Source organism: Gorilla gorilla, chromosome 23 (genome assembly GCF_029281585.2).
Source record: "Gorilla gorilla gorilla isolate KB3781 chromosome 23, NHGRI_mGorGor1-v2.1_pri, whole genome shotgun sequence".
NCBI classification, from domain to species: domain Eukaryota; kingdom Metazoa; phylum Chordata; class Mammalia; order Primates; family Hominidae; genus Gorilla; species Gorilla gorilla.
Genome location: NC_086018.1, coordinates 26,328,229 through 26,354,815, shown reverse-complemented (window position 1 = coordinate 26,354,815; position 26,587 = coordinate 26,328,229). Strand labels below are relative to the sequence as shown.

The 26,587-nt window shown below is 37.1% G+C and overlaps 1 protein-coding gene across 7 annotated transcripts in view; it reads left to right on the top strand.

The window, feature by feature from the left end:
• The window catches only part of TTC28 (tetratricopeptide repeat domain 28), a 718,078-nt gene that overhangs the window by 356,901 nt on the left and 334,590 nt on the right, over positions 1-26,587 (top strand). For all 7 annotated transcript variants that reach the window (XM_055374084.2, XM_019018517.4, XM_055374083.2 and 4 more), the window contains one exon: positions 22,229-22,376. In XM_055374084.2, the coding sequence (XP_055230059.1) occupies positions 22,229-22,376 (148 nt within the window). The remainder of the gene's footprint in view (positions 1-22,228; positions 22,377-26,587) is intronic.

Here is a 26,587-nt window from a genome sequence, read left to right as displayed (position 1 = left end):
TTCTATGAACCTAATCATACCTTTCCCAGTCTCAGGCCTTTGTACTCCTTTCTATAGTGCTTTTTCTTTGGTTAGCTTATCATTCTTAGTTCTCAGCTTATACCTCTTCAGAACATATTTTTATTATTATTATTATTATTATTATTATTTTTGAGACAGAGTCTCGATCTGTGGCTCAGGCTGGAGTGCAGTGGCACGATCTTGGCTCTCTGCAACCTCTGCCTCCCAGGTTCAAGCGATTCTCCTGCCTCAGCCTCTCGAGTAGCTGGGATTACAGGTGCCTGCTACCACGCCTGGCTAATTTTTGTATTTTTAGTAGAGACGTGGTTTCACCGTGTTGGCCAGGCTGGTCTTGAACTCCTGACCTAGGGTGATCCACCCGCCTCGGCCTCCCAGAGTGCTAGGATTACAGATGTGAGCCATCACGCCTGGCCCTATTTATTTATTTTTATATATTTTTTAAAAGAAACAGGGTCTCTCTCTGTCACTCAGGCTGAAGTGGAGTGGTGTGATTATAGCTTACTGTAATCTCAAACTTCTGGGCTCAGCAATTCTCCTGCCTCATCCTCCAGAGTAGATAGGACTACAGGTGCACACTACCATTACCGGCTATTTTTTTAAATCATTATATTTTTGTAGAGGTGGGGGTCTTGTTATGTTGCCCAGGCTGGTCTTGAACTCCTGGACTCAAGCCATCCTCCCGCCTTGGCTTCACCAAATGCTGGGATTGTAGACATGAGCTACCTCACCTAGCCCAGAGCATGTTTTTAAATAAGGTATTTCTCCTTCTTAATTATTCTTTATTACATGTTTTATTTCTTTATTGCACTTTTACAATGTATTTTATTGTATTAACTGTGTGTTTACTCCCTGTCTCTTGCACTAGATATTGAGCTTTAAGGTAGACAAGGGACCATGTTTATCATTTCTCTCTTGAGTTTTCACTGGAACAATGCCTACCACTGAGCTGTCAGGCACATAGTTGTTTAAAGAATGAGTGAATGAATATAAAACACCTGGAAGAGTGTTGGTAAATTTGGAGACATTTAATGACTAGTAGCTGATACGGTTACTGTTAGATATTATACCTCTACTTATAGATGCAGGTATCCACTCTTTGCTTCCTGCTTTAGAGCTCTAGGAGAGGGCAGTGAACAGTAGGCACCTACACATTTGCCACTTCACTGGGAATCAAAGCCAAGGGGAAAATGGTTTCCTTTTCCTCTAATCAAAACATGCAATTAATTCTTATTATTTATGGTAGTTATTTTATTTGAAGTTGCTGCAAATACTGAGTTAGCAAATACTGAACTGTTTGAGGGTTAGGTTCCTGTGAGCCTCTGGTCACAACCTTTTTGTCAACTGATCAATACATAACCTTCTTTTATATGTGCTTCTGTTTAAAGGTATCTGATTAATATATATTGTTGATTCATTAACATTGAATTGATGGCTAACAGCAGTATCACTCATGCCTGAATAAAGCTTACCAAACTAGTATTTTCTCTGTAAGGCACATCACAGCCTCCTTGAGCTTAGAAACATTTAGACAACACTTTAGTACTATACTTGGGGGTCATTTTAAACAGTGAAATCAACAAAAAGGATACCTTACAATATGAGAATTGGGGTTACAAATACATTTTAATAATTAGGTGAATTTACAGATACAGAATCTGTGAATAATAAGATCAACTGCACATATTTCTATTCATTATGTCTAGTCACATAATTTAATTTTGAGGCTTTACTTTAAATAATACACATTTACATAAGGTGTAATATGCATATGAGTAACTCTTCTTCCACAGTGGTTTTTGGCACTTTTTAAATACAAAGCACATTTCATTTTTATGTATTATTTTTATTTCACAATAGGGCTTGCTCTGTGTGTGTGTGTTTGTGTTTGTGTATGCTTTTCATTGAGATGTCCAAAGTACTATTTTACTTTTAAAAACACCTTTAGTATAATATATTTAAAACAATCTTCCACAGGTCTCACAATCCTGGATTGATCTTTATATACTCATTGCTTGATTTTATCTGAGTTATAGTTTGACTCAGTTTGGAGAAATTGGCAAATGGGCTAAATGCTAGTAATAAAAATCAGACTTGGAAAATAAAAAGTTAAAGCAGACTTTGCAAAGAAATCGGTTTATAACATTTTTAGCAGATGCCTTGACCTTGCTGTCATGAAACTGTCAATGCTTTCTTCTGATAATATCTCCAAGTAAAAGGTATCTGTCTTTTGTTCTCACTCTTTAATTATAAAACAAGCATTCCCATCTTAACTGACTCATTTAGTGAAGACAACAAGTTCACATGCCAATGCTGTGAAAAAATACATATAATGTAATATTCACCATTTTAACCATTTTATGTGTACACTTTAGTGGCATGAATTACATTCATAAAGTCATATAATCGTTACCACTATTTACTCAAACCTTTCCAGTCAGATTGACTTGTTTGTGTGTATAGTTCTATGAATTTTAACACATGTATACATTCATTTAACTACCACTAGACTTAAGATACAGAACAATTCTATCACTTCTAAATTTTCTACCTTTAAAACCCTGGCAACAACTAATTGCTATACTTTTGCCTTTTTCAAATGTCATATAAATGGAATTATATGGTATGTAGACTGACTTCTTTTACTCAGCATAATCCCTTTGAGTTTCACCCATATTACATGCATCAATAGTTTTGTTTCTTTTTGTTGCTTACTTGTGTTTCATTGTATGGATGTATCACAGCATATCTATCCATTCACCCATTGAAGGACGTTTGGATTGTTTCTAGTTTGGGGAAATTATGAATAGAGCTGCTATAAATATTCATATACTGGTTTTGTGTGAATATAGGTTGTTATTTCTAAGATAAGTTCCTAGGAGTGGGATTGCTGGGTCATATGATAAGTCTAAATTTCACTTTACAAGAAACTGCCAAACCATTTTCTAGAATTTGTATTCTACCAGCAATATATAAGAGTTTCAGGTTCTCTCTGTCCTCACTAGCACTTGGTATTGTCATTTTTCCTTTTTTATTTGTTTGCTATTCTAATAGGTATATAGTGGTATTCTATTATAGTTTAATTTGTGTTTTCTTAATGGCTAATGATTTTGAACATCTTTTCATGTGCTTACTTGCTATCTGAATATCCTCTCTGTTAAAGTGGGTTCAAATCTATTTGCCCATTTTAAAAATTGGGTTCTATGTTTTCAAGCCAGTAAGTTTTCACAATTCTCTGTATATAAAGGATATACATCCTCTTTTGGGTTAGTATTTTGCAAATATTTTCTTCTAGAAAAGTAGCTTGACTTTTCATTCTCTTAAAAATGTCTTTCACAGAGCAGAAGCTTTTAATTTTGAGGAAGCCCTGCTTGTAAAACTTCCTTTATGGACTGTGTTTCAGTGTTAATTTTTAAAAATTTTCATTTAGTGTGATGAGGTTCACATGATATAAAATATTATAGACCACTGGCAAGACTAATAAAGAAGAAAAGAGAGAAGAATCAAATAGATGCAATACAAAATGATAAAGGGATTATCACCACCGATCCCACAGAAATACACACTACCATCAGAGAATACTATAAACACCACTATGTAAATAAACTAGAAAATCTAGACGAAATGGATAAATTCCTGAACGCATACACCCTCCCAAGACTAAACCAGGAAGAAGTTGAATCCCTGAATACACCAGTAACAGGCTCTGAAATTGAGGCAATAATTAATAGCTTACCAACCAAAAAAAGTCCAGGACCAGACGGATTCACAGCCGAATTCTACCAGAGTACAAGGAGGAGCTGGTACCATTCCTTGTGAAACGATTCCAATCGATAGAAAAAGAGGGAATCCTTTCTAACTCATTTTATGAGGTCAGCATCATCCTGATACCAAAGCCTGGCAGAGACACAACAAAAAAAGAGAATTTTAGACCAATGCCCTTTATTTCCTTCTCCTGCCTAATTGCCCTGGCCAGAACTTCCAACACTATGTTGAATAGGAGTGGTGAGAGAGGGCATCCCTGTCTTGTGCCAGTTTTCAAAGGGAATGCTTCCAGTTTTTGCCCATTCAGTATGATATTGGCTGTAGGTTTGTCATAAATAGCTCTTATTATTTTTAGATACGTTCCATCAGTACCTAGTTTATTGACAGTTTTTAGCATGAAGGGTGTTGAATTTTATCGAAGTCCTTTTCTGCATCTACTGAAGATAATCATGTGGTTTTTGTCATTTGTTCTGTTATGTAGTGGATTACGTTTATTGATTTGTGTATGTTGAATCAGCCTTGCATCCCAGGGATGAAGACCACTTGATTGTGGTGGATAAGCTTTTTGATGTGCTGCTGGATTCTGTTTGCCAGTATTTTATTGAGGATTTTTGCATCAATGATCATCAGGGATTATTGGCCTGAAATTTTCTTTTTTTTGTTGTGTCTCTCCCAGGTTTTGGTATCGGAATGATGCTGGCCTCATAAAATGAGTTAGGGAGGAGTCCGTCTTTTTCTGTTGTTTGGAATAGTTTCAGAAGGAATGGTGCCAGTTCCTCTATGTACCTTTGGTAGAATTTTTTGCAGAGACAGGGTTTTGCCATGTTGCCTAGGCTGGTCTTGAACTCCTGGGCTTAAGTGATCCACCTACCTCGGCCTCCCAAATGGCTGGGACTACAGGCATGAGCCACCCCACTCAGCCCAAATGATTTTTTATTGCTCATCAATGTCCTTTTCTTTCAGATTGAAGAACTCCCTTAGCATTTCTTTTAGAATAGGCCTGGTGTTGATGAAATCCCTCAGGTTTTGTTTGTCTGGGAAGGTCATTATATCTCTTTCATGTTTGAAGGATATTTTCACCAGATATACTATTCTAGTGTAAAAGTTTTTTCCTTCAGCTCTTTAAATATGTCATGCCACTTTCTCTTGGCCTGTAAGGTTTCCACTCAAATGTCTGCTGCCAGCTGTATTGGAGCTCCATTGTATGTTATTTATTTTCTCCTGCTGCTTTTAGGATCCTTTCTTATTCTTGATTTTTAGTAGTTTGATTATTAAATGCCTTGAGGTAGTCCTATTTGGGTTAAATCTGCTTGGTGTTCTATAACCCTCTTGTTCTTGAATATTGATATCTTTCTCTAGGTTTGCAAAATTCTGTTATTTTCTCTTTGAATAAATTTTCCACCCTGATCTCACCCTCTGTGTCCTCTTTAAGGCTAATAACTCTTAGATTTTCCCTTTTGGGACTGTTTTCTAGATCCTGTAAGCCCACTTCATTGTTTTCTATTCTTTGTTCTTTTGTCTCTCTATGTTCTAACAGCCTGTCTTCAAGCTTAATAATTCCTTCCTTCCTCTGCTTGATCAATTCTGCTGTTAGTAGACTGTAATGCCTTCTTTCATATATCAATTGCATTTTTCAACTCCAGAATTTCTGCTTCTTTTTAATTATTTCAATCCCTTTATTAAATTTATCTGATAGGATTCTGAATTGTTTTTTGTGTTATCTTGAATTTCGTTGAGGTTCTTCGAAACAGCTATAATATTTTGAATTATCTTTCTGAAAGGTCACATATCCCTGTCTCTCCAGGATTGGTCCCTTAGTGCCTTGTTTAGTTAATTTGGTGAGGTCATACTTTCCTGGATGGTCTTGATGCTTGTGGATCTTCATCAGTGTCTGTGCATTGAAGAGTTAAGTATTTATTCTAGGCTTGCAAAAGTTAAGTGACTAGCCTGAGATTGCCCAGCGTGGTAGGCTGAATAATGGCACCCCAAAAATGTCCACACCCTAATCCCTGAAACCTGTAAGCAATGTTACCTTACATGATAAAGGACTTTGTCAATGTGATTCGGAATCTCAAGTTGGGGGCCTATGTGTGTGGGCCCAATGTAATCAGATAGGTCCTTATAAGAGAGGGCAGTAGAAAATGTTGAAGACTGAAGCATAAGTTTGAAGTGATGGGAGGAAGTGGTCATGAGCCAAGGAATGCAGCTAGATTCTAAAGCTGGAAGAAGCAAGAAACAGATTCTTCTCTGGAGGATCCAGAAGGAAACAGCCCTATGGATGCCTTGATGTTAGAGCCCTGTAAGACTCATTTTGGGCATTTGAACAGCTCCAGAACTGTGAGAGAATAAATGTGTGTTGTTTTAAGCTACTAAATTTGTGATCATTTGTTATATTAGCAAAAATATAACTAATGTGCCTAGGAAATGCTCCTGCTCAGTATTTTCAGTGCCAGAATAGGGCTGATGGACGAGGCACTTTTAATATTGAACAGAAGTGATTCTTTCACTGTTACGCTCTATTTTTTGAGGTGGCTCATCTTCTTCACCAGTTCACATATTATAAGTCACCTTTTGTAAAGTAGGTAAGGGAGTGACAGAAATTAGGCACAAAATAAACATTAATGATCATAATGATCTCCCTGAGTCATTGAGGAAGTAGTTAATTTATATTTGTTATCTTCTGTTTCAAAAGCCTATATAATAGATAATACGTTTCAGGGAAACTTTTCAGTCAAAAAATTTTTTTTAATGTTTATACTTTGGCAGTTGACTGGGCAGGCTGCAGTTATCTAGCAAGTTCATTATTTGGAAAAGACATTAAATGCAGGTTGAATAACGTCCTTTGGCTTGAATGGAAAAGAAAAAACAGGTGCCAGAAAACAGAAATACAAAAATCTGTCTAAAGGCACATGAAACACTCCTTCCTATCAGAGACTTATACTGATACACTGATTATTAGAATTATTGGCCAGGCACAGTGGCTTACGCCTGTAATCCCAGCACCTGTGGAGGCTGAGGCGGGTGGATCACAGGGTCACAAGTTCGAGACCAGCCTGGCCAATATGGTGAAACCCTGTCTCTACTAAAAATACGAAAATTAGCCGGGCATGGTGGTGGGCACCTGTAGTCCCAGCTACTCAGGAAGCTGAGGCAGGAGAATCGCTTGAACCCGGGAGGTGGAGGTGGCAGTGAGCCAAGATCATGCCACTCCAGCCTGGGTGACAGAGTGAGACTCAGTCTCAAAAATAATTATTACAGGGTTTTCCAAGGCCCAAACGTGATACCTATTTTAGAATTAAAGAGTCCAGTATTGTCATATCATTCCTGCCACTATAAATTATCCTAAGTTTTGCTGCATATATGTAGGTATTTTATTTTCCAAAACTTTTTCTAAGTTGTCATTTGTGGGATAGCTACTCTGTACTAGACACTGTGCTGGGTGCTTTCCATAGTTTATCACTAACCCTCACAATACCCTGCAAGAAGTTCTTATGATGACTATTGCACAAAAGAGGTGGTTACAAAACTTGCCCCAAATCACAGAGCTACAAAGTGAGACAAGTCTACTGTCATATTCTCTCTCTCTCCACTTTCCACACTGCTTCCTTGATAAAAGAATTAATGGTGTGCAATTAACCTCTAAATCAGCTTTTTGTCTTAAAAATCTTATACTTGTAAAATTCAATGTATGGAGGCAGAAATGAAGGAAAATCAGAAATGACACAGAAAATTTATGAACATGAATATTTAATATATAGTCCATTAGCAACCGTTGATTGTAGAACAATTTTTAATGAATTGGATGGAGGAAAAATTCATTTCATTAACCTTTCATATAAATGTATTATTATTGAACCAAACAGGCCACTATACTTGCAACTCAGTTCGATGTTAATTAGATTACAGGCATAAGGCTTTAAATCAAAGAGAAAAAAAAGAAGCCATCATCAAGCTTCTCAGCCAATGCCTGTTTGTTTGGTGCCTAAAAATGGATTTTTTGCCAGCAGTATAATTTGCTATATTTCTTTTATCTTCTGATATTTTCAAGTGAATTTTCTCTTGTTTCTATTTGTTGACAGTTTATATTAAAAATAAAAATAAAATAAAACTTTGAGAATCAGCAAAGAACACATTCTTCATGTCACAATGTGTTTTACCTGATCAGCTGGGAGTAAATATTCCTACCTCTCCAGAAAACTACACTTCTATTTTTCACTTTTATTTTCTGTCATATTGTATGCTGAAAACACATGCAAAAGGACTGGGAGCTATTTTAGAAAACACCATTATTTAGTTTGGAACCCAGAATCAGAGGTCCAAATGCCCTAGACATAAATGTTCTAGCCAAATCTGCAGCTGTGAATTGTTTCTCTCTCTTAGGTTGACTTTTGGTACATTTAGAATCAATTTCTAAAGGAAACCTGCTCTCAGTTCTGATTGTTTCGTATATCAGCTACTCTTTTCCCAAAATTAATGTTAAATTAATTGTATCAAAAGTGTTATTAAGGTGACAGGTTTATGAGAAAATCATATTTTAAAAAGGAATTAGAAATTTGATAAGAAGCCAAAGAAAAGACTAAAATGCCAGCCAGGAATTAAATAACTAAGTAGGTGTCATTTTCTAGCAGTGGTGGGAATCCCGAAGTACAATTTATGTCAGATTATAAAATGTGTGTAGCATCACTTGGAGTTTCTCTCTTCTAAACTTTAAACATAAACAATGAAAGAAGTTTGCAGTCCCCTAGAGCAATGGTTCTGAATTTTCCATATCTTGTGCCTTCATTCTATGGGTGTAGTGTAGGAAATGTGTAAAGTCATGCCAAAAAAAAAAAAAAAAAAAAAAACCTGGAGAATTACCTGAACATTCTCCAAGAAATCATCTGTCTTTGGCATGAGTCCTGTGCCCCTGCCCTACCAATCCTCTCCCAGCCCTAGAACACAGCAAATGTGTGCTTTTATGCACGTAGCCTGGTCCTGGTCCTGAGCAATATGGTAAGACCAGAACCAGAATGGAAAAAATAGTAGTAGCAGAGAGAATGGTGGATTAGGAAAAAAACAGTGAAGCAAAAACATGGGAATTAAAGCAGCCAAAATTCTCACCAACTGTTGAAAAAAACACGTGGCATCTTGCCTACTGTAATGTAACTACACCCAAACCATGTCAGATATCTACTCCTTCCAGAAAGCAGTCTATGAAAAATTATTACTCTAAGTAGATATACACTGAGATATGGGCACTCTGCATAAGGCTTCTTCAGGCAGATGAAATTCTACCATTAATGACTTACTCTTTTGATCTTTCTGGCTATCAACTCTTTCTTTTCCCTTCAAATTATTCAAATGGAATTCTCTAGCATTATACCAGAAAGAAGAGCAAAGCAATACGCTAATGTGACACATCTCATGAAATGTCAAAGTTATTTGAAGTTTTGAGAAGAGAATTTTTTAAATTAATAAGCTTTATTTTTAGAGCAGTTTTAGGTTTAGCAAAATTGAGCAGACAGTAGAGAGTTTCCATATACTCCTGTCCTCATACATGTATAACCTCCCCCATTATTGACATCCCACACCACAGTGTTATATTATTTGTTATAATCTGTAGAGGATTATCTTAATATAAAAATTATAGAATAAAATGGAGAGTTCACACAGTTTTTTAAAAGAGGAAATACAAAGAAATGCCCATCTCTACTCCTCCTCTGGCTCCAATTCTTGGAATAGTCCCTCTCTTCTGACTAGGTGTTTGGGAAAGCAAAGTTCAAGAAATATTGCTGGCTTACTGACAGCTAATACCTTTGTCAGTTGCTTCAATTGCTAGTGAGTAATAAGAGTCTCCAGAAAAGAACATGTATCTGAGGAAGGGACCTGAACAGGGTGACATGAGTAAGTGATGAGAACAGGGCAGAAAGGCAAAAATATATGCCCAAAAAACACTTGCATAAATATTTCACACATTTTTCTACAGAATAAATTTAGAAGCCGTGAGTGGTGGCTCACATTTGTAATTGCAGCACTTTGGGAGGTTGAGGTGAGAGGATCGCTTAAGTCCAGGCGTTCAAAACCAGCCTGGACAACATGGCAAGATCCTGTCTCTACAAAAAAATTTTTTAAATTAAAAATTAGCCAGGCATGGTGGCACATACCTGTAGTCCTAACTACTTGCAAGGCTAAGACAGGAAGATAACCTGAGCCCAGGAGGTCAAGGCTTTCATAAGCCTTGATCACACCACTGTACTCCAGCCTGGGTAAAGGAGCGAGACTCTGTCCAAAAAAAAAAAAAAAGAATACACTTCCCAGCCTGCGTTTTCCTCCATCCCATGTTATATGATCTTTCTACATTGACATGTGTGTAGGGTACCGTGTATCAAAATGAAAAAACAGGAAAAGAAAAATGACTGCCTCTCAATACTTACTAGTATAAAAATACAACATGTTTTGTATCTTTTCAAAAAGAGGTTCCAGTTCTAAGCAAGGTGGAACAAGTACACTTCATTTAATCTTTTCCATTGAACACAACTACACCCTGAAAAGACTTCATAGTATAGCTTTCTGAAGACTCTGAAGAGTAAATGGTAGCAGGTGACTCAAGGGAGGAGAACAAAAGTCAAAGCAGTAACAAGCCAGCAGTGGGTTTCCTGATTTGTTTTGGTTTTTCTTTCCCATCTGGTGTTACCAGCTTGGATTCAAAGGCAGCTTCAAATCAGGATGCACTTACTGGGTGCAAACAGAAAGTGCACCAAGAAAAGCCTTCTCTTTGGTCAGAGAAGCAAAAAAGGGAACTCTTAAGGTCAGAAAGAATAAAGAAAATCTGGTTTTCTTAACATTCTCTCACAATCCACACTCCAGGCAAGTCAGCAGTAATGGGGATGACGAAAGCGGTGGAGGCAGCCGGGGCAGTGGCTCATGCCTCTCATCTCAGCACTGTGGGAGGCTGAGGCAGGAGGATCACTTGAGTCCAGGAGTTTGAGACCAGCCTGGACAACATAGTAAGACTCTCATCTCTAAAAAAAAAAAAAAAAATTAATTAGCTGGGTTGGTGGCACACACCTGTACCCCCAGCTACTTGGGTGGTTGAGTTGGGAGGATCACTTGAGCCCAGGATGTCAAGGATGCAGTGAACCATGATCACACCACTGTGCTCCAGCCTGGGTGACAGAGCAAGACCCCAAAACAACAAGCAAAAGCAGTGTATAATGGGCAGGCATCTAAATTCTCAGGAAGGAGACCCTTCTCTCTGACTATAGGAGCTGTGGTCTTAAGGGTACAGACTGATTTACAATACTTTTTTCCTCTCTCTGCATTTTCACTGCTTGATACTTTATGTAGACATAATTATAGGATATGTATGGCAACACGGGGAAACTAAAGTCCTACCTTTTGGCTGGAGATTGGAAGGAAGACAGTCAGAGAGCTGGAAAGTGTTGAAGATATCAGATATAGGAGTGAGCTCATGAGAGCAATCCCATTATGTGGTGTATGGTTCTTGCCCTAAATAGCATGCCAAAGGCTGTGAAAAGTATAGGATAGGCTACTCTCCAGTTCTCAGAACACTCAGTGGTGCATATGAAGGACAGGTCCTAGTAGAACAACAAAACCTGTGAAAAGTTAACTGACATTGGGAATAAAGTCTATAAAATGTGTATTGAAACTTATCGCCTGAATCTAACTAGGTAAATTGTTTGTTAAACAAAACAATAACTACGTTCTTCTTAAAATATAAACAGGATATAAAGATTCATAAGATAATAACAAAATATCCAGAATATAAACCAAAGTTACTTGGCCTGTGAAAGACCAAGGAAATCTCAACTCACAAGGAAATCAATCAATAGACACCAACTCTAAGATGACATAAAGGTTAAAATTATCACACAAAGATTTTAATAGTAGCTATTACAACCATTCTCTAAGAAGTAAACGCAACTGTTATAACAAATGGAAAGACTGAAACACTCAGAAAAGAAATAAAAGATATAAAAATGAATAAGTAAATGTTTTAAAACATGAAAGTACAGTAACAGGCAGGACGCAGTGGCTCAAGCCTATAATCCCAGCACTTTAGGAGGCCAAGGCAGGAGGATCACTTGAGCCCAGAAGTTTAAGACCAGCCTAGATAACATAGCGAGATCCTCTCTCTAAAAAAAAAGAAAAAAAGTTTAAGTTAGCCAGGCATGGTAGTTCATACCTGTAGCCCCAGCTATGCAGGAGGCTTAAGTGGGAGGATCACTTGCACTCAGGGGTTCAAAGCTGCAGTGAGCCATGATCATACCACTGTGTTCCAGCCTGGATAACAGAGTAAGAACTTGTCTCAAAAAAAATTAATAATAATAGCATGCAAAATTCAATCATATTTCATACTGGCAAGGAACAACTGAAAACTGAACTTTCAAAAACAATAGCTCCAAAAAATGAATTATTTAGATAGATGTAAGTGTAACAAAATATGTGTAAGAGATTTACAATGAAAACTAAAAAAATGCTCATGAAATAAATCAAAATGAAAACATAAATGGGGGAACATAGCCTGTTTATGAACTGAAAGACTAAATATAGTTATGATGCAAGTTCTCCCAAAATTGAACCAATACAAATAGATTTAACATAATGCCAATGAAAAACAAGATATTTTGTACATATAGACATCTGAGTCTAAAAAGATTTATATGGAAAAGCAAAGAAACTAAAATAGCCAAAGCAATTTTGAAAAGAAAAAGTTGGATGCATCATAGAACCCAATTTTAAAACTTCCTAAAAAATTACAGTAATCAACACAATGTAATGAGAGAGGAGAAAGGAAGAAACAGGTCAGACAGGCAGTTAGGGCAGGTCCTCTGTTGAATTCTTTCAAGCAAAAGAACAGCCTGCAGGCACAGATCAGGGAACTTGCACAGTCGGGCTTGCCTAAGACATGCCCATAGCCACACAGATAAGAAAGGCTGCACAGGTGACTTGCCCAAACACACCTGCAATGGAAAATTCCATCCCCTGAACATGTGCAGTAAGCGGAATAAAGCAACATGGAGTAACTCAAGGTTAGGGCCCACATGCGCATTAAAAGAATGGGATGGAACTACCAGAACTTTGTGCCTTATGCAAATAAGACACCCAGCCCTCATCAGTTTCTTATAAAAGTCTTTGCATTTAACTGTAAAAACAGCACCCCTCTTCTGGATCCCTTCATCGCAGCTGAGAGCTTTCTTCTTTCACTTATGAAACTTTCACTCCAACCTCATCCTTTGTGTCCATGCTCCTTCATTCTCTTGGTCATGAGACAAAGAACTCTAGGTAATACCTCACAACTGAGACTGCTACATTGTGGTGCATTGGCGAGACTGTAACGGTAATGTCGTGAAGGGGTAGATAAATATCAGTAGAACAGAATAGAGAGTCTAGGAATAGACCCACACAACTATGAACAATTGATTTTTTTACAAAGGTGGAAAAGGAACTAAAAAAGAAAGGAACTTACTCTTTTCAATAAATGGCATTGGAACAATTGGACATTCATATAAATAAAAATGAACCTAAAACACTGTTTTGCACCTTATATAAGAATTAACTCAAACTGGACCACAAATCTAAATGTGAACAAGTAAAACTATAAGAATTTTAGAAGAAAATGTTTGTAACCAAGGGTTAGATAAAAAGTTCTTAAACATGATAATAAGGAGGAATCCAAGCAAAAATGGAGAAGTAGATATCATAGCTCCAAGGGCCTGTCCCTCTGAAGCAATATCAAAAACTAAAGAAAAATTGTCAATACCAACTTTGTCAGAACTCTAGAACACAGTCACAGGTTTACACCAGTTAAAAAAAAAATCCAAATCCAGAAGAAAGCAACTTCCAAATGGCATAAAAGTCTTTGACATTTTAGCTTCACCTTGTCCCATCCTCCTCCCTGGCTTGTTGACAGTCTTAAACTTGACATTCTGCATTCCTATAGTGAGAACTCGGTCTCTGGTTCTCTAGGGAGCAGAGCAAACTTTATCTTCAAATGATTGTGTTTATCTGATCTAACCTGTCTGGGGACTACCTATATTATTAATGCAAGGTATCTGCCTTTGTTTCACCTACCTCAAAATTCCCTCAGGGAAGAAAAGCAGCAAATATTCCTCAAAAACACTGTATTGCAAACAAACAATCCCCAGCGACCTATGCAAAAGACTACAGATAGTCCCCAGTACACAGCCAATCTGTACAAACTTGGAGAATTTTTTTTCCTTTTTTTAGAGATAAGGTCTCACTCTGTTTCCCAGGCTGTAATGCAGTGGAACCATCATAGCTCACTACGGCTTTGAACTCTTGGGCTCAAGCAATTCTCCCACCCTAGCTTCCCAAGTAGCTAGGACTACAGGCACATGCCACTACATCTGACTAATATTTTAAATTTTGGTATAAAGAAATAGGGAGGGTGGCTGGTAAGATGGCTGAATAGGAGCAACTCCGGTCTGCAGCTCCCAGCAAGATCAATGCAGAAGGTGGGTGATTTCCCCATTGCTGGTGTGTGTTAGGTTTGTCAAAGATCAGATGGTGGTAGATGTGTGGTGTTATTTCTGAGGCCTCTGTTTTGTTCCATTGGTCTATATATCTGTTTTGGTACCAGTACCATGCTGTTTTGGTTACTGTAGCCTTGTAGTACAGTTTGAAGTCAGGAAGCGTGATGCCTCCAGCTTTGTTCTTCTTGCCCAGGATTGTCTTTGCTATGTGGGCTCTTTTTCGGTTCCATATGAAGTTTAAAGTAGTTTTTTCCAATTCTGTGAAGAAAGTCAGTGGTAGCTTGATGGAGATTAACATTGAATCTGTAAATTACTTTGGGTAATAAGGCCATTTTCACAATATTGATTCTTCCTATCCATGAGCATGGAATGTTTTTCCATTTGTTTGTGTCCTCTCTTATTTCCATGAGCAGTGGTTTGTAGTTCTCCTTGAAGAGGTCTGTCACATCCCTTGTAAGTTGTATTCCTAGGTATTTTATTCTCTTAGTAGCAGTTGTGAATGGGAGTTCACTCATGATTTGGCTCTCTGTTTGTCTGTTATTGGTGTATAGGAATGCTTGTGATTTTTGCACATTGGTTTTGTATCCTGAGACTTTGCTGAAGTTGCTTATCAGCTTAAGGAGGTTTGGGGCTGAGATGTTGGGGTTTTCTCAATATACAATCGTGTCATCTGCAAACAGAGACAATTTGATTTCCTCTCTTCCTATTTGTATACGCTTTATTGCTTTTTCTTGCCTGATTGCCCTGGAGAGAACTTCCAATACTATGTTGAATAGGAGTGGTGAGAGAGGGCATCCTTGTCTTGTGCCGGTTTTCAAAGGGAATGCTTCCAGTTTTTGCCCATTCAGTAGGATATTGGCTGTGGGTTTGTCATAAACAGCTTTTATTATGCTGAGATATGTTCCATCTTACTTAGTTTATTGAGAGGTTTTAGCATGAAAGGCTGTTGAATTTTGTTGAAGGCCTTTCCTGCCTCTATTGAGATAATCATGTGGTTTTTGTCATTGGTTCTGTTTATGTGATGGATTACGTTTATTGATTTGCGTATATTGAACCAGCCTTGCATCCCAGGGATGAAGCTGTCTTGATCGTGGTGGATAAGCTTTTTGATGTGCTGCTGGATTCGGTTTGCCAGTATTTTATTGAGGATTTTCGCATCGATGTTCACCAGGGATATTGGTCTGAAATTCCCTTTTTTTTGTTGTGTCTCTGCCAGCCTTTGGTATCAGGATGATGCTGGCCTCATAAAATGAGTTAGGGAGGATTCCTTCTTTTTCTATTGATTGGAATAGTTTCAGAAGCAATGGTATCAGCTCCTCTTTGTACCTCTGGTAGAATTCGCCTGTGAATCTGTCTGGTCCCAGACTTTTTTTGTTTGGTAGGCTATTAGTTATTGCCTCAATTTCAGAACCCGTTATTGGTCTATTCAGGGATTCAACTTCTTCCTGGTTTAGTCTTGGGTGAGTGTACATGTCGAGGAATTTATCCATTTCTTCTAGATTTTCTAGTTTATTTGCGTAGAGGTGTTTATAGTATTCTCTGATGGTAGTTTGTATTTCTGTGGGATCAGTGGTGATATCCCCTGTATCATTTTTTATCACGTCTATTTGATTCTTCTCTCTTTTCTTGTTTATTTGTCTTGCTAGTGGTCTATCTATTTTGTTGATCTTTTAAAAAAACTAGCTCCTGGATTCATTGATTTTTTGAAGGGTTTTTTGTGTCTCTATTTCCTTCAGTTCTGCTCTGATCTTAGTTATTTCTTGCCTTCTGCTAGCTTTTGAATGTGTTTGCTCTTGCTTCTCTAGTTCTTTTAATTGTGATGTTAGGGTATCGATTTTAGATCTCTCCTGCTTTCTCTTGTGGGTATTTAGTGCTATAAATTTCCCTCTACACACTGCTTTAAATGTTTCCTAGAGATTCTGGTACATTGTGCCTTTGTTCTCATTGGTTTCAAAGAACATCTGTATTTCTGCCTTCATTTCGTTATGTACCCAGTAGTTATTCAGGAGCAGGTTGTTCAGTTTCCATGTAGTTGTGTGGTTTTGAGTGAGATTCTTAATCTTGAGTTCTAATTTGATTGCACTGTGGTCTGAGAGACAGTTTGTTGTGATTTCTGTTCTTTTATATTTGCTGAGGAGTGTTTTACTTCCAATTATGTGGTCAATTTTAGAATAAGTGCGATGTGTTGCTGAGAAGAATGTATATTCTGTTGATTTGGGGTGGAGAGTTCTGTAGATGTCTATTAGGTTCGCTTGGTCCAGAGCTCAGTTCAAGTCCTGGATATCCTTGTTAATTTTCTGTCTCGTTGCTCTAATATTGACAGTGGGGTGTTAAAGTCTCCCATTATTAATGTGTGGGAGTCTAAGTCTCTTTGTAGGTCTCTAAGAACTTGCTTTATGAATCTGGGTGCTCCTATATTGGTTGCATATATATTTAGGATAGTTAGCTCTTCTTGTTGAATTGATCCCTTTACCATTATGTAGTGGCCTTCTTTGTCTCTTTGATCTTTGTTGGTTTAAAGGCTGTTTTTATCAGAGACCAGGATTGCAACCTTTGCTTTTTTTTTTTTTTGCTATTTGCTTGGTAGATCTTCCTCCATCCCTTTCTTTTGAGCCTGTGTATATCTTTGCACGTGAGATGGATCTCCTGAATACAGCACACTGATGGGTCTTAACTCTTTATCCAGTTTGCCAGTCTGTATCTTTTAACTGGGGGGCATTTAGCAATTGTACTTATGGAGATAGCGTAGAATGATGGTTAGCAGAGTCTGGGAAAGGGTAGTGTGTGTGGGGGTGAGTAAGGTGAGATAGTTAATGAGTAAAAAAAATATAGTTAGATAGAATGAATAAGATCTAGTATTTGGTAGCACAACAGGATAACTATAGTCTACAATAATTTATTGTACATTTAAAAATAACTAAAAGAGTATAATTGGATTGTTTGCAACACAGAGAAAGGATAAATGCTTGTGGTGATGGATACCCCATTTACTCTGATGTGATTATTTTGCGTTGTATGCTTGTATTAAACTATCTTATGTATCCCTTAAATATATATACCTACTGTGTACCTGCAAAAATTAAAAATATAAAGTTTTCAAAAATCAGTTTTTCTTTTAAAACCAAGGTTTACATATTCTCTAATTTTATTGTTTTCCATCACAATTGAACAAAGTTGTTTTGTATACATACAGTGATATTAAAGTTTTTTAGTTTTGGCCTCTTATAATCATTTTTGCTTTTGACCCAGTTGTGTTAAATTATAAATCAGTGGTGCTGCTTTTTAAAAACTAGCATCAGCATTTCTATTTTCCCCATTTCTAATCATCTTTAAAATAGAACATTTAGTAAAAAAGTCATGTGATTTACAAGTATAGTTGAACAAAGATAGTGATTATATGGAAAGCATATATTCACTAGAAGATATAAAACCATGTTATAATTAGAAATAATTATTCTTCAGGAGATTTTAAAAGTTCAAATTCCAAATTTGAAATATGGACTAAGAATATTAAAGTAGGCCGGGCGCGGTGGCTCATGCCTGTAATCTAGCACTTTGGGAAGCCAAGGTGGGTAGATCATTTGAGGTCAGGAGTTTGATACCAGCCTGGCCAACATGGTGAAACCCCGCCTCCACTAAAAATTAAAAAATTAGCCGGGAGTGGTGGTGCGCACCTGAACTTCCAGCTACTTGGGAGGCTGAGGCAGGAGAATCACTTGAACTGGGGAGGTGGAGGTTGCAGCGTGCTGAGACTGTGCCACTTCACTCCAGCCTGGGTGACAGCAAGACTCTGTCTCAAAAAAAAAAAAAAAATTAAATTATAACATTTGAAAATACAGATAAAATCAAAGGCAGATTATTTGCAAATACTTGAAATAAGTACTAGGTTATGCATTGTACATATGAGTATATACTATTCTATATATCATTACATATTACATATATTTATTACATATGTTGTTATACACATGTACCTGTGAACATGGTAGTTTACCTCGTTACTCATTTAGGCCAAGGGAGAGTAGGATATTAGGTTATTGTTTGGTCCAGTGACATTTTGGAATTCTGAACCAGGAATGATGTGTTGAAAGTAAAGACTAAAGGTCTTTCCTTGCTTCCAGAGGTACTTGCAGAGTGAATTGTTTACTGTTTCACTTATTTAGCCTTTCAGTGTTTTTATTTCAACCCTCTGGGGTGAGAGAAATGCCATTTAGTAAAAAGCAAATGCTAATAATACTAACAATTTTAACAATAGGGCATAAATACTTTGGTCATTAATTACATTTTTGTTACCTCTGAAATTTTACAGCATTAGTTACTTTTAGTTATCATTTACTGCAGCCAGCAGTCAAGACACTTAGAGCTTTTTATATTTTTTCCCTCTCGACTGTGAGCACCTTGAGCGTGCTCTTGTCTTGTTTTTTTTTTTTTTTTTTTTTTTTTGTGTGTGTGTGTGTGTGTGTGTTATGTGTCACAGTGCCTGGCACTGTTGATTTTTAGGGAATGTTAATTGTGAGAAAGAACTAATGGAAACTTATTCTTGTAATCCAGTTATCTTTATATGATTTGTGAAGTCATCTAGTAGTATGCATGGAATAATCACTGTGGTGTATTTGTGGTGACCAACAAGAAAATAAATGAATGGAAGACTTGAAAATCTAGGCATCCCACTTTAGTCCAGTGTATTAACTAGCTCCCTATACATTTCTCTTCTTCTTGGCTAAAGCTTCAGCCTAAAATCATTGTACTTAGGGTATAGGTGTTCTCAACAGTTAGTCCATGTTGCCCTTTCTTCTCCATCTGCTGCCAAACCAATGACCAGCATGTGGTGTATGTTTGGTAAGTTCATGAAGTAAGTGTGTATGTGATCTGATGTTGACTGGGCACCAAGTATTCAACATTGCCCTAGAGACACCCATCTTTGGCATGCTGCACATATACTGCGTCTGTATATATAAGTTTGTACCTCTCCCAGATGAAGTGGCTTTCTGTGAGACCTGTGATAATAAGATAAACATTAGTAGCTGGAACCCATAGAAGGAGAAGCAGATAGGCTATTGGCAGGTCACATCAATTTTCCTGAAGCTTGGATAAACAGCTGTGAATCTCAACATATCCTGACCTTTCCTTTGGAGAAGGCTGGCAAGCCTATGGGTGGCTGTTATCTTGCTCAGAACTTGGTAATACCAATTTATTTTAGTCAGGTGGCTTACATTTTGTCTGGGAGCCTTATAGCAATGAGAATTCTCAATTATATAGTTTCTTGATTGCTCATAGTCTTTTATGGAACAAGAGAAAGAATGAATGAGACAGTGATAGAAATTGAATAATATTATATTGAATGCTAAAATATTTAAAATATTGGACTCTCTTGTATTCTGTTAGTCTATAATTATGTGTTCTTATTAAGATTCTTTTCCCATTAGCTAATAACAAAAATAGCTAATTTCGTTGGGTGCTTAACTCTTTGCCAAGTACTGTACTGGATTCTCTTTATTCTATTTCGATAACTCACAATCTAGGTTTTATCATCAGCTTGAACTCCATAGTGACATCTCTCTCACAAAAGTATAAAGAACTCATTTTTATTCAACAGCCATTTGTACATGCAATGAATATTGCATGGATAAATGTTGGGAGAGCCCCACTCTTTGAGTTTGGAACAGGGAGTTGTCAGAGCTGTACTCATTATGCTATCTTTACAGGGATACAATCCTAAGCTTTTAACAGGTAAATCTTATAAAGTTGGATTAGGGACTCTGGAAGGGCATAAGGGAAGACCAAAGATGACCTTTGAACCTTCTCTCCTATACCACTTTTTAAAATCTTTTCTTGAAGAAAGGAAACCAAGATTGTGGGAGGCATGGTCCAGTCTTACCTTTTCTTATCTAATTTGTAAGCGTTCTAAGAAAACAAAACATGCACCTCCTCCTTGAGCTCCTGTGTGAACATGAGACCAAAGCTTGCATTTAACACTGAACTTTACCTACCTCCCTAGCAGTAGGTAAATCATACTTTTCAGTGCTTTTATTTGGCAGACAGGAAAATCAGTTGCCCTCTCAAGTAAGTAATGTTTTGCTTCAAATATGTAAGATGTTATCAGAATTCATTGATACTAACTTAAGATTTTTTTCTTATAATATGTGAAATCAGTAACTAAGACATTTTTTGTGTCTCTTAATAAGTTTACAGTTATTTGGCATATTTGTATATAAAAACATAAATATGTATATTTTTAGTTTAGTTTTAATATAGCATTTCTGTACTTATGTAAACTATAGTTATTTTTAGTTGGAATATACTGTTGCCTCTTGCAATATAGAAACTACCTAAAAAGTGAAATGAAAAAGGTAATGAAAAATGTTTGTAAACACATTAAAGATTAAAACAGTGGCTGAGTCCAGTGAAGGGAAGTGATCCTATGAATTAGTAATGAAAGTGCATTTACAGGTTATTATCTTACTGGGGTCTGAGTTTTAACAGCTGCTGGTACTTTAATAGAAGCCTGAGTAGTCTGTAATAATTTGAGTATTCATTCTGTTTATGGATTGTTTTTTAATAGAAACACTGAATGGTGTTGCCTCTCTTAAATTACCTCAAATAGTCATTATAAAAGTAAGATAAGTAAATATATCTTGTAAACACGAAAGGTGCTTTCTCACTCTCTGTGTATATGCATTTGTAATATAAAATTTTTAAATTATATATTTTTTATTGAGTGGTAGTTTTAAGAGTTTGAAACTTCATTTAGATCCCATGAATACAATTTGTGACAATTTCTAAGTATATTGGGTTGAAAAAAATAAGTTTGTGTTATAAACAGAATTGTAAGAATATTTCAGTTGAATAGGAGACCAAGTATTTTAGAAGCAGATGTTGTCATATAAGCAATGAATTTGTTAATTATATGTTATTTGTATTATTTAATTAGGTAAACACCTAATTTGCTGGTTGTATACAAGTAACACTTTGTCACCTGCTTGGTTTTACTCTGTGTAGTTGAAAACAAACTGCAGGCTGGGTGCAGTGGCTTATGCCTGTAATCTCAGCAGTTTGGGAGGCTGAGGTGGGAGGATCGCTTGAGCGCAGGAGTTCAAGGCTGCAGTGAGCTAGGATTGCGCCACTGCACTCAGGCCTGGTTGAAAGAGTGAGACCCTCTGTCTATTAAAAGAACGAGAAAGAGAAAAGAAAACAAATGGTAGTTTCTTAAAACAATTCTAAAATTCTAAAATTTAAATATTTAAATATCTTACTAATTCTCTGGTCTTTTCTGCAGTTTGTTAGAAGGAGGAATGTTTTCGTATAATCACAATTGATAATACTAGTTTTTAAAATAATTCACTTAAAGAATACAAAGGATAATAACCTTTTTTGGTTTCTAAGCAAAGCACACATATAGGTAATTGCTTTTAAATATTATGTGTGAAACAACACATTAAAAGTAAGTGGCCATGTTGTGTCACTCATTATTAAAATTATCTTAACAGTAATCACACACTCATTTGTTCCTTTGTAATTATTTAAGAGGGGGAAATAGAAAATAAGTAGAATTCATCTCATTTATTTTTGCACTGTACTAGATACTTAGGTGAGATATAAAGAAATCTTCAAGTCCCTTTCCTGAGGAGCTTATGGCATTAAAGGTGGGATAAGAAATATTTTTAAAATACTTCAAAAACAATAAAAGTAACGTGTGAATAAATACCAAAGAATGTTATGAAATTGATGTGTCTTAGAAGTGAAAAGATGAAAATTTTAAATAGAAGTTGCCTGATAAAAGTATGCTTATGATGTTAGAAGTTAGTTCATTTCATTACCAACTGTTCACTAGGTTTTTAAATCAAGTACATCTCAATCTTAGTTCTGCTGACCTGTTGTTCTAGTAAAGAATCACCATCAGCCTTGTTGGAGCACAGGCAAAACATGCATTATATATCTTTTATTTCTAGGCATACTTCCGACAGGGTGTTGCCCTCCAGTACCTTGGACGTCATGCCGATGCCCTGGCAGCCTTTGCATCTGGACTGGCTCAAGACCCCAAGAGTCTCCAGCTTCTGGTGGGGATGGTGGAAGCCGCCATGAAATCTCCCATGAGAGGTAAATATGATAAAAGTACTTGGTATAACATTAATTTAAAGAAGATCATTTCTAGCCTTCCAAGACTTTAGGCTCAGGCACAGAGAATTGATAGGTTATCAAATTTGCTAAGATTTGATATTTTAGACCAAGGAAGATCAAGAATCACTGCCAACAAGTGATGTTAATGAGGCAGAATAGTATGGTAGAAGGGCAACTCACCTAGAAGTTTGTGGACCTATATTACATTCTTAAATTTTTCATTAACTAACTGTATGACAGTGGGTAAATGGATCAACTTCTTTGGCTTTTGGGATGATTTAAAAACCCTTATAGTTTTTCTGTAGTCTGAAATTCTGTAATTCTAAACCACAACATTTTTGGTAGGAAATTGAATCTCAGATGGACCAATATATGCCTTCTAGAAATACTCAAATAAGACATTTGACATTCTTATATTTCATAAAAGAAATACATATCTAATTGTAGGCTGTGTCTCAAATTTTTCAGAGGAGCATTAAAAGATTATGTTGAATTAAAAAAAGAAAAAAACAAGACAGATACCAGTTTACATATTTTCTCCCTGTTCTTACTTCTATTTTACACTAGTTGGTATTCTGGAACAAACAAAAGAATGGATTGAAAATGGTACTGTAGAGGTTGGAGGAGTTCTGAGGCCCAAAACAGATTGGCTTCATTTTGAGGAATGTTGATTTTTGAGGAATGAATTCTTGGGAAGATTTGACTAAAAGTATGTATAGCAATTGCTATCTTTGGGGAGTGATGGAGACACTGAGGCAGATTTATGGTAGACAGTAGACAGCTAATAATGATTCATTTTAATCAGGGTATGTCAAGCAGAACTGTTTTTCAGTCTGAAGTGGTATGTTTTTGAATTTTTCATATGGAGAAATGAACCTAAAATTTTTGATGGCAGCGTCATTCAACATTTTATCTAGTTTTGAAAATGTTCGCAGCCTTAGATATTTTTAATATAGTGGCTAGTATTATACTTGGCTCAAAGTATGTGCCAAATAAAAGTTTGATAAACTAAACAGTACTCATTTGGTCTCTGGGTAATTCATAGCTATAAAAAATATTTTCCTGAAATTGAGGGATTTCATATTTTAGGAAGAAAGTGTTAAGAAAACCTCTCTCTTCATGCGATTTTATAAACTCTACAAAGCTGAGGTTTTGCCACAGGCTGAAACCTCCTGGGGACCTGCTGTTAATAAACTCTGACTGGCCAGGTGTGTTGGCATATGTCTGTAACCCCAGCACTTTGGGAGGCCCAGGTGGGCAGATCACGAGGTCAGGATTTTGAGACCAACCTGACCAACACGGTGAAACCCTGGCTCTACTAAAAATAACAAAAAATTAGCTGGGTGTGGTAGTGCACGCCTGTAGTCCCAGCCACTCAGGAGGCTGGGGCAGGAGAATCGCTTGAACCTGGGAGGCGGGGAGGTCGCAGTGAGCCGAGATCGCACCACTGCACTCCAGCCTTCGTGACAGAGTGAGACTCCGTCTCAAAATAAATAAATAAATAAATAAATAAATAAATAAATAAATAATAAATAAACTCTGACTTAGAGCAGATGCATTTTGGAGCTCCAGGGCTTAGGGAGCGGGGCAGAATGGACAATAAGAAAAAAATCATGCTGTCTCTCCTTTCCATTTTCTAGTTTTTTCTTGTTCTCTCCCTACATCCCTCCGCAGGGAATTTACATGGAACATTTTTTATTTAGTTCATGAAGATACTACCTCTTTATTCTGAGGTGCTTCTGTTGCTGCCTTAGAATATTGGAGTGAATGTGTTGAGATCAGTAGAATCATACTTACCATTTTGCCTTTGAAGCGATCTATTTAGATAAATGTAGGGAAATCTTCCCTGCGCTGCTGGAAATAGCTCAGAGCTGCTGTCGCCGTTAGGGTTTTCTCTACCAGGTTCTTTCCCATCTTATGTAAGTGACCTAAGGCTGAACCTGGAGAAAGCAGCTTCTTACTGGTGCCTGGAGTGCTTCAATATCTTCTTCTCTTCCCTTAAGGCAATTTAATTTATCTGATTTATTTTTAGCATTGTCTTTACCACTGTATCTATTCCAGGTGGGCTTTTCTTACCAACAATTTATGGAGTATGTTACATTGCACAGTATTGTTCTGTGGATCATCCCACATCTCAATGACCTCTCTTTTTGTCATATGGTTGTAATTGACAAAATTTCTCATCATTTGCTGCCTACTTTTTTCTTTTTTTTGAGACGGAGTCTCGCTCTGTCGCCCAGGCTGGAGTGCAGTGGCGCCATCTCGGCTCACTGCAAGCTCTGCCTCCCGGGTTGACGCCATTCTCCTGCCTCAGCCTCCTGAGTAGCTGGGACTACAGGCGCCCGCCACCACGTCTGGCTAATTTTTTCTATTTTTAGTAGAGACGGGGTTTCATCGTGTTAGCCAGGATGGTCTCGATCTCCTGACCTCGTGATCCTCCCACCTTGGCATCCCAAAGTGCTGGGATTACAGGCGTGAGCTACCGCGCCCGGCTGCTGCCCACTTTTTTAGCCGTTGTTTATTTCAGCCTCGTGCAGCTTCCTAAGTTTTGCCATTGTTGCAGAGCTGTGCAGTTTGGCTCACTTTACATATACGTCTGATCTGTTATGTCAGTTGTTTTTTTTTTTTTTTTTTTTTTTGTATTTTAAAGGCTAGTCAAGTGAAGCAGCGAGAGTGGAGAAGGATAAATCTGTAACTGGTTGTGATCAGTTAGTTGTAACTACTATTGCACTCAGACCAACCTGTTTTGTAATCCTTGAATGCAGCAGAGAAAACTGGTCCTGGTGCTTCTATAAGCAGACAAAACTCTCATGACCTGCACAGTGTTCCTGTGGTTTGGTCTTTGTGGAAGTGTTAAGATTTTATTTCTTTTAAGGCAGGGACAACCTAAATTAATATACCCTTTCTCCCATATAAATACGTTATATTTTTCCACATTGATGCTCATTTGATTTTTTATTATTGTTGCCTGTATTTCTAACTGATTAAATCTGTTTTACTTTATTTTTTTAGTTTCACTCATGCACACAAATCAGATATCAGCTAAACCTTTTCTCCTGTGGATATACTTATATTATTTTATATGATGTATTTCTCTTAAATCATTAATGAAAATATAAAATAAATACAAATTGATACTTTCTTTTATGTGATTTCTCAAGTAATCCTTTTACCATATTCTATTTCTTTTTTTAAGATAATCTTTCAGCAATTTCAGTTTATTGTATCTTACAAACATTTAAGCAAATTTGGGTGTTGTAGCATACTGTTACTGCCAACCATGGATTTATTAATGTAATTACCAAGTGAGATTGAGTTTACCTTTATTTGTTCCTCTAAAGATGCTAGGGCCGCTTCTTGCTGAGGACCTTTTGTGTATATTGTCTCTCTTCCTGTTAATTTGGCAATCTAAAAACTATTACAGTTATGGTCTATCACCTGTTGTGTTGTTTCCACCAGCTCCTGGGGACCCAGGGAAGCTGATTTTATGAAGTGCTGATGGAAAATGCCTGTTAAATGTATAAGCTTTTCTTGCAGGGTCAAGTTGGGGCTCACCTTTTATTTGCCTAATTGTCTACCCTAAGTGGGCTCATTCCCTCTGATTCTGTTTTAGGTGGGAGTCACTTTTCACAGGAGGCTTCCTTCTGAAATGTTATGTTAAAAACATAGGCTCGGGCACCTGTAATCCTAGCTACTCGGGAGGCTAAGGCAGGAGAATCGCTTGAACACGGGAGGCGGAGGTTGCAGCGAGCTGAGATCGTGTCCCTGCACACCAGCCCGGGTGACAGACAGAGTGAGACTCTGTCTTAAAAAAACAAAAAACAAAAACCAAAAAACAAAAACATAGGCTTCTTCCCCTAAAAGATTGGAATCTAATTCCAGCACTGCCATTTGCTAGTCCATTGGCTGAGCAAGGTTGCTTCCTTTCTCTGTACTTCAGTCTGTATCCATAGAGAGAAATTATATTATCCATCTCCTAATGTTGTTATGAAAGTCAAGAACTAACATCTAAAGGCAGGCCTCTGTAGGATGCCTTTTCCTCTGCAGTGTGATGCCATTCTTCTCACCGAGGAGTGGAAGCAGCAGCAGTACTAATTGCTCTTATGTTTAGGGCAGGCGTAGTGGTGTGGATGTGGAAGGAACACTACGTAGTACCTAAGGTCCTCTTTATGAGCACTCACTGGAGAAGT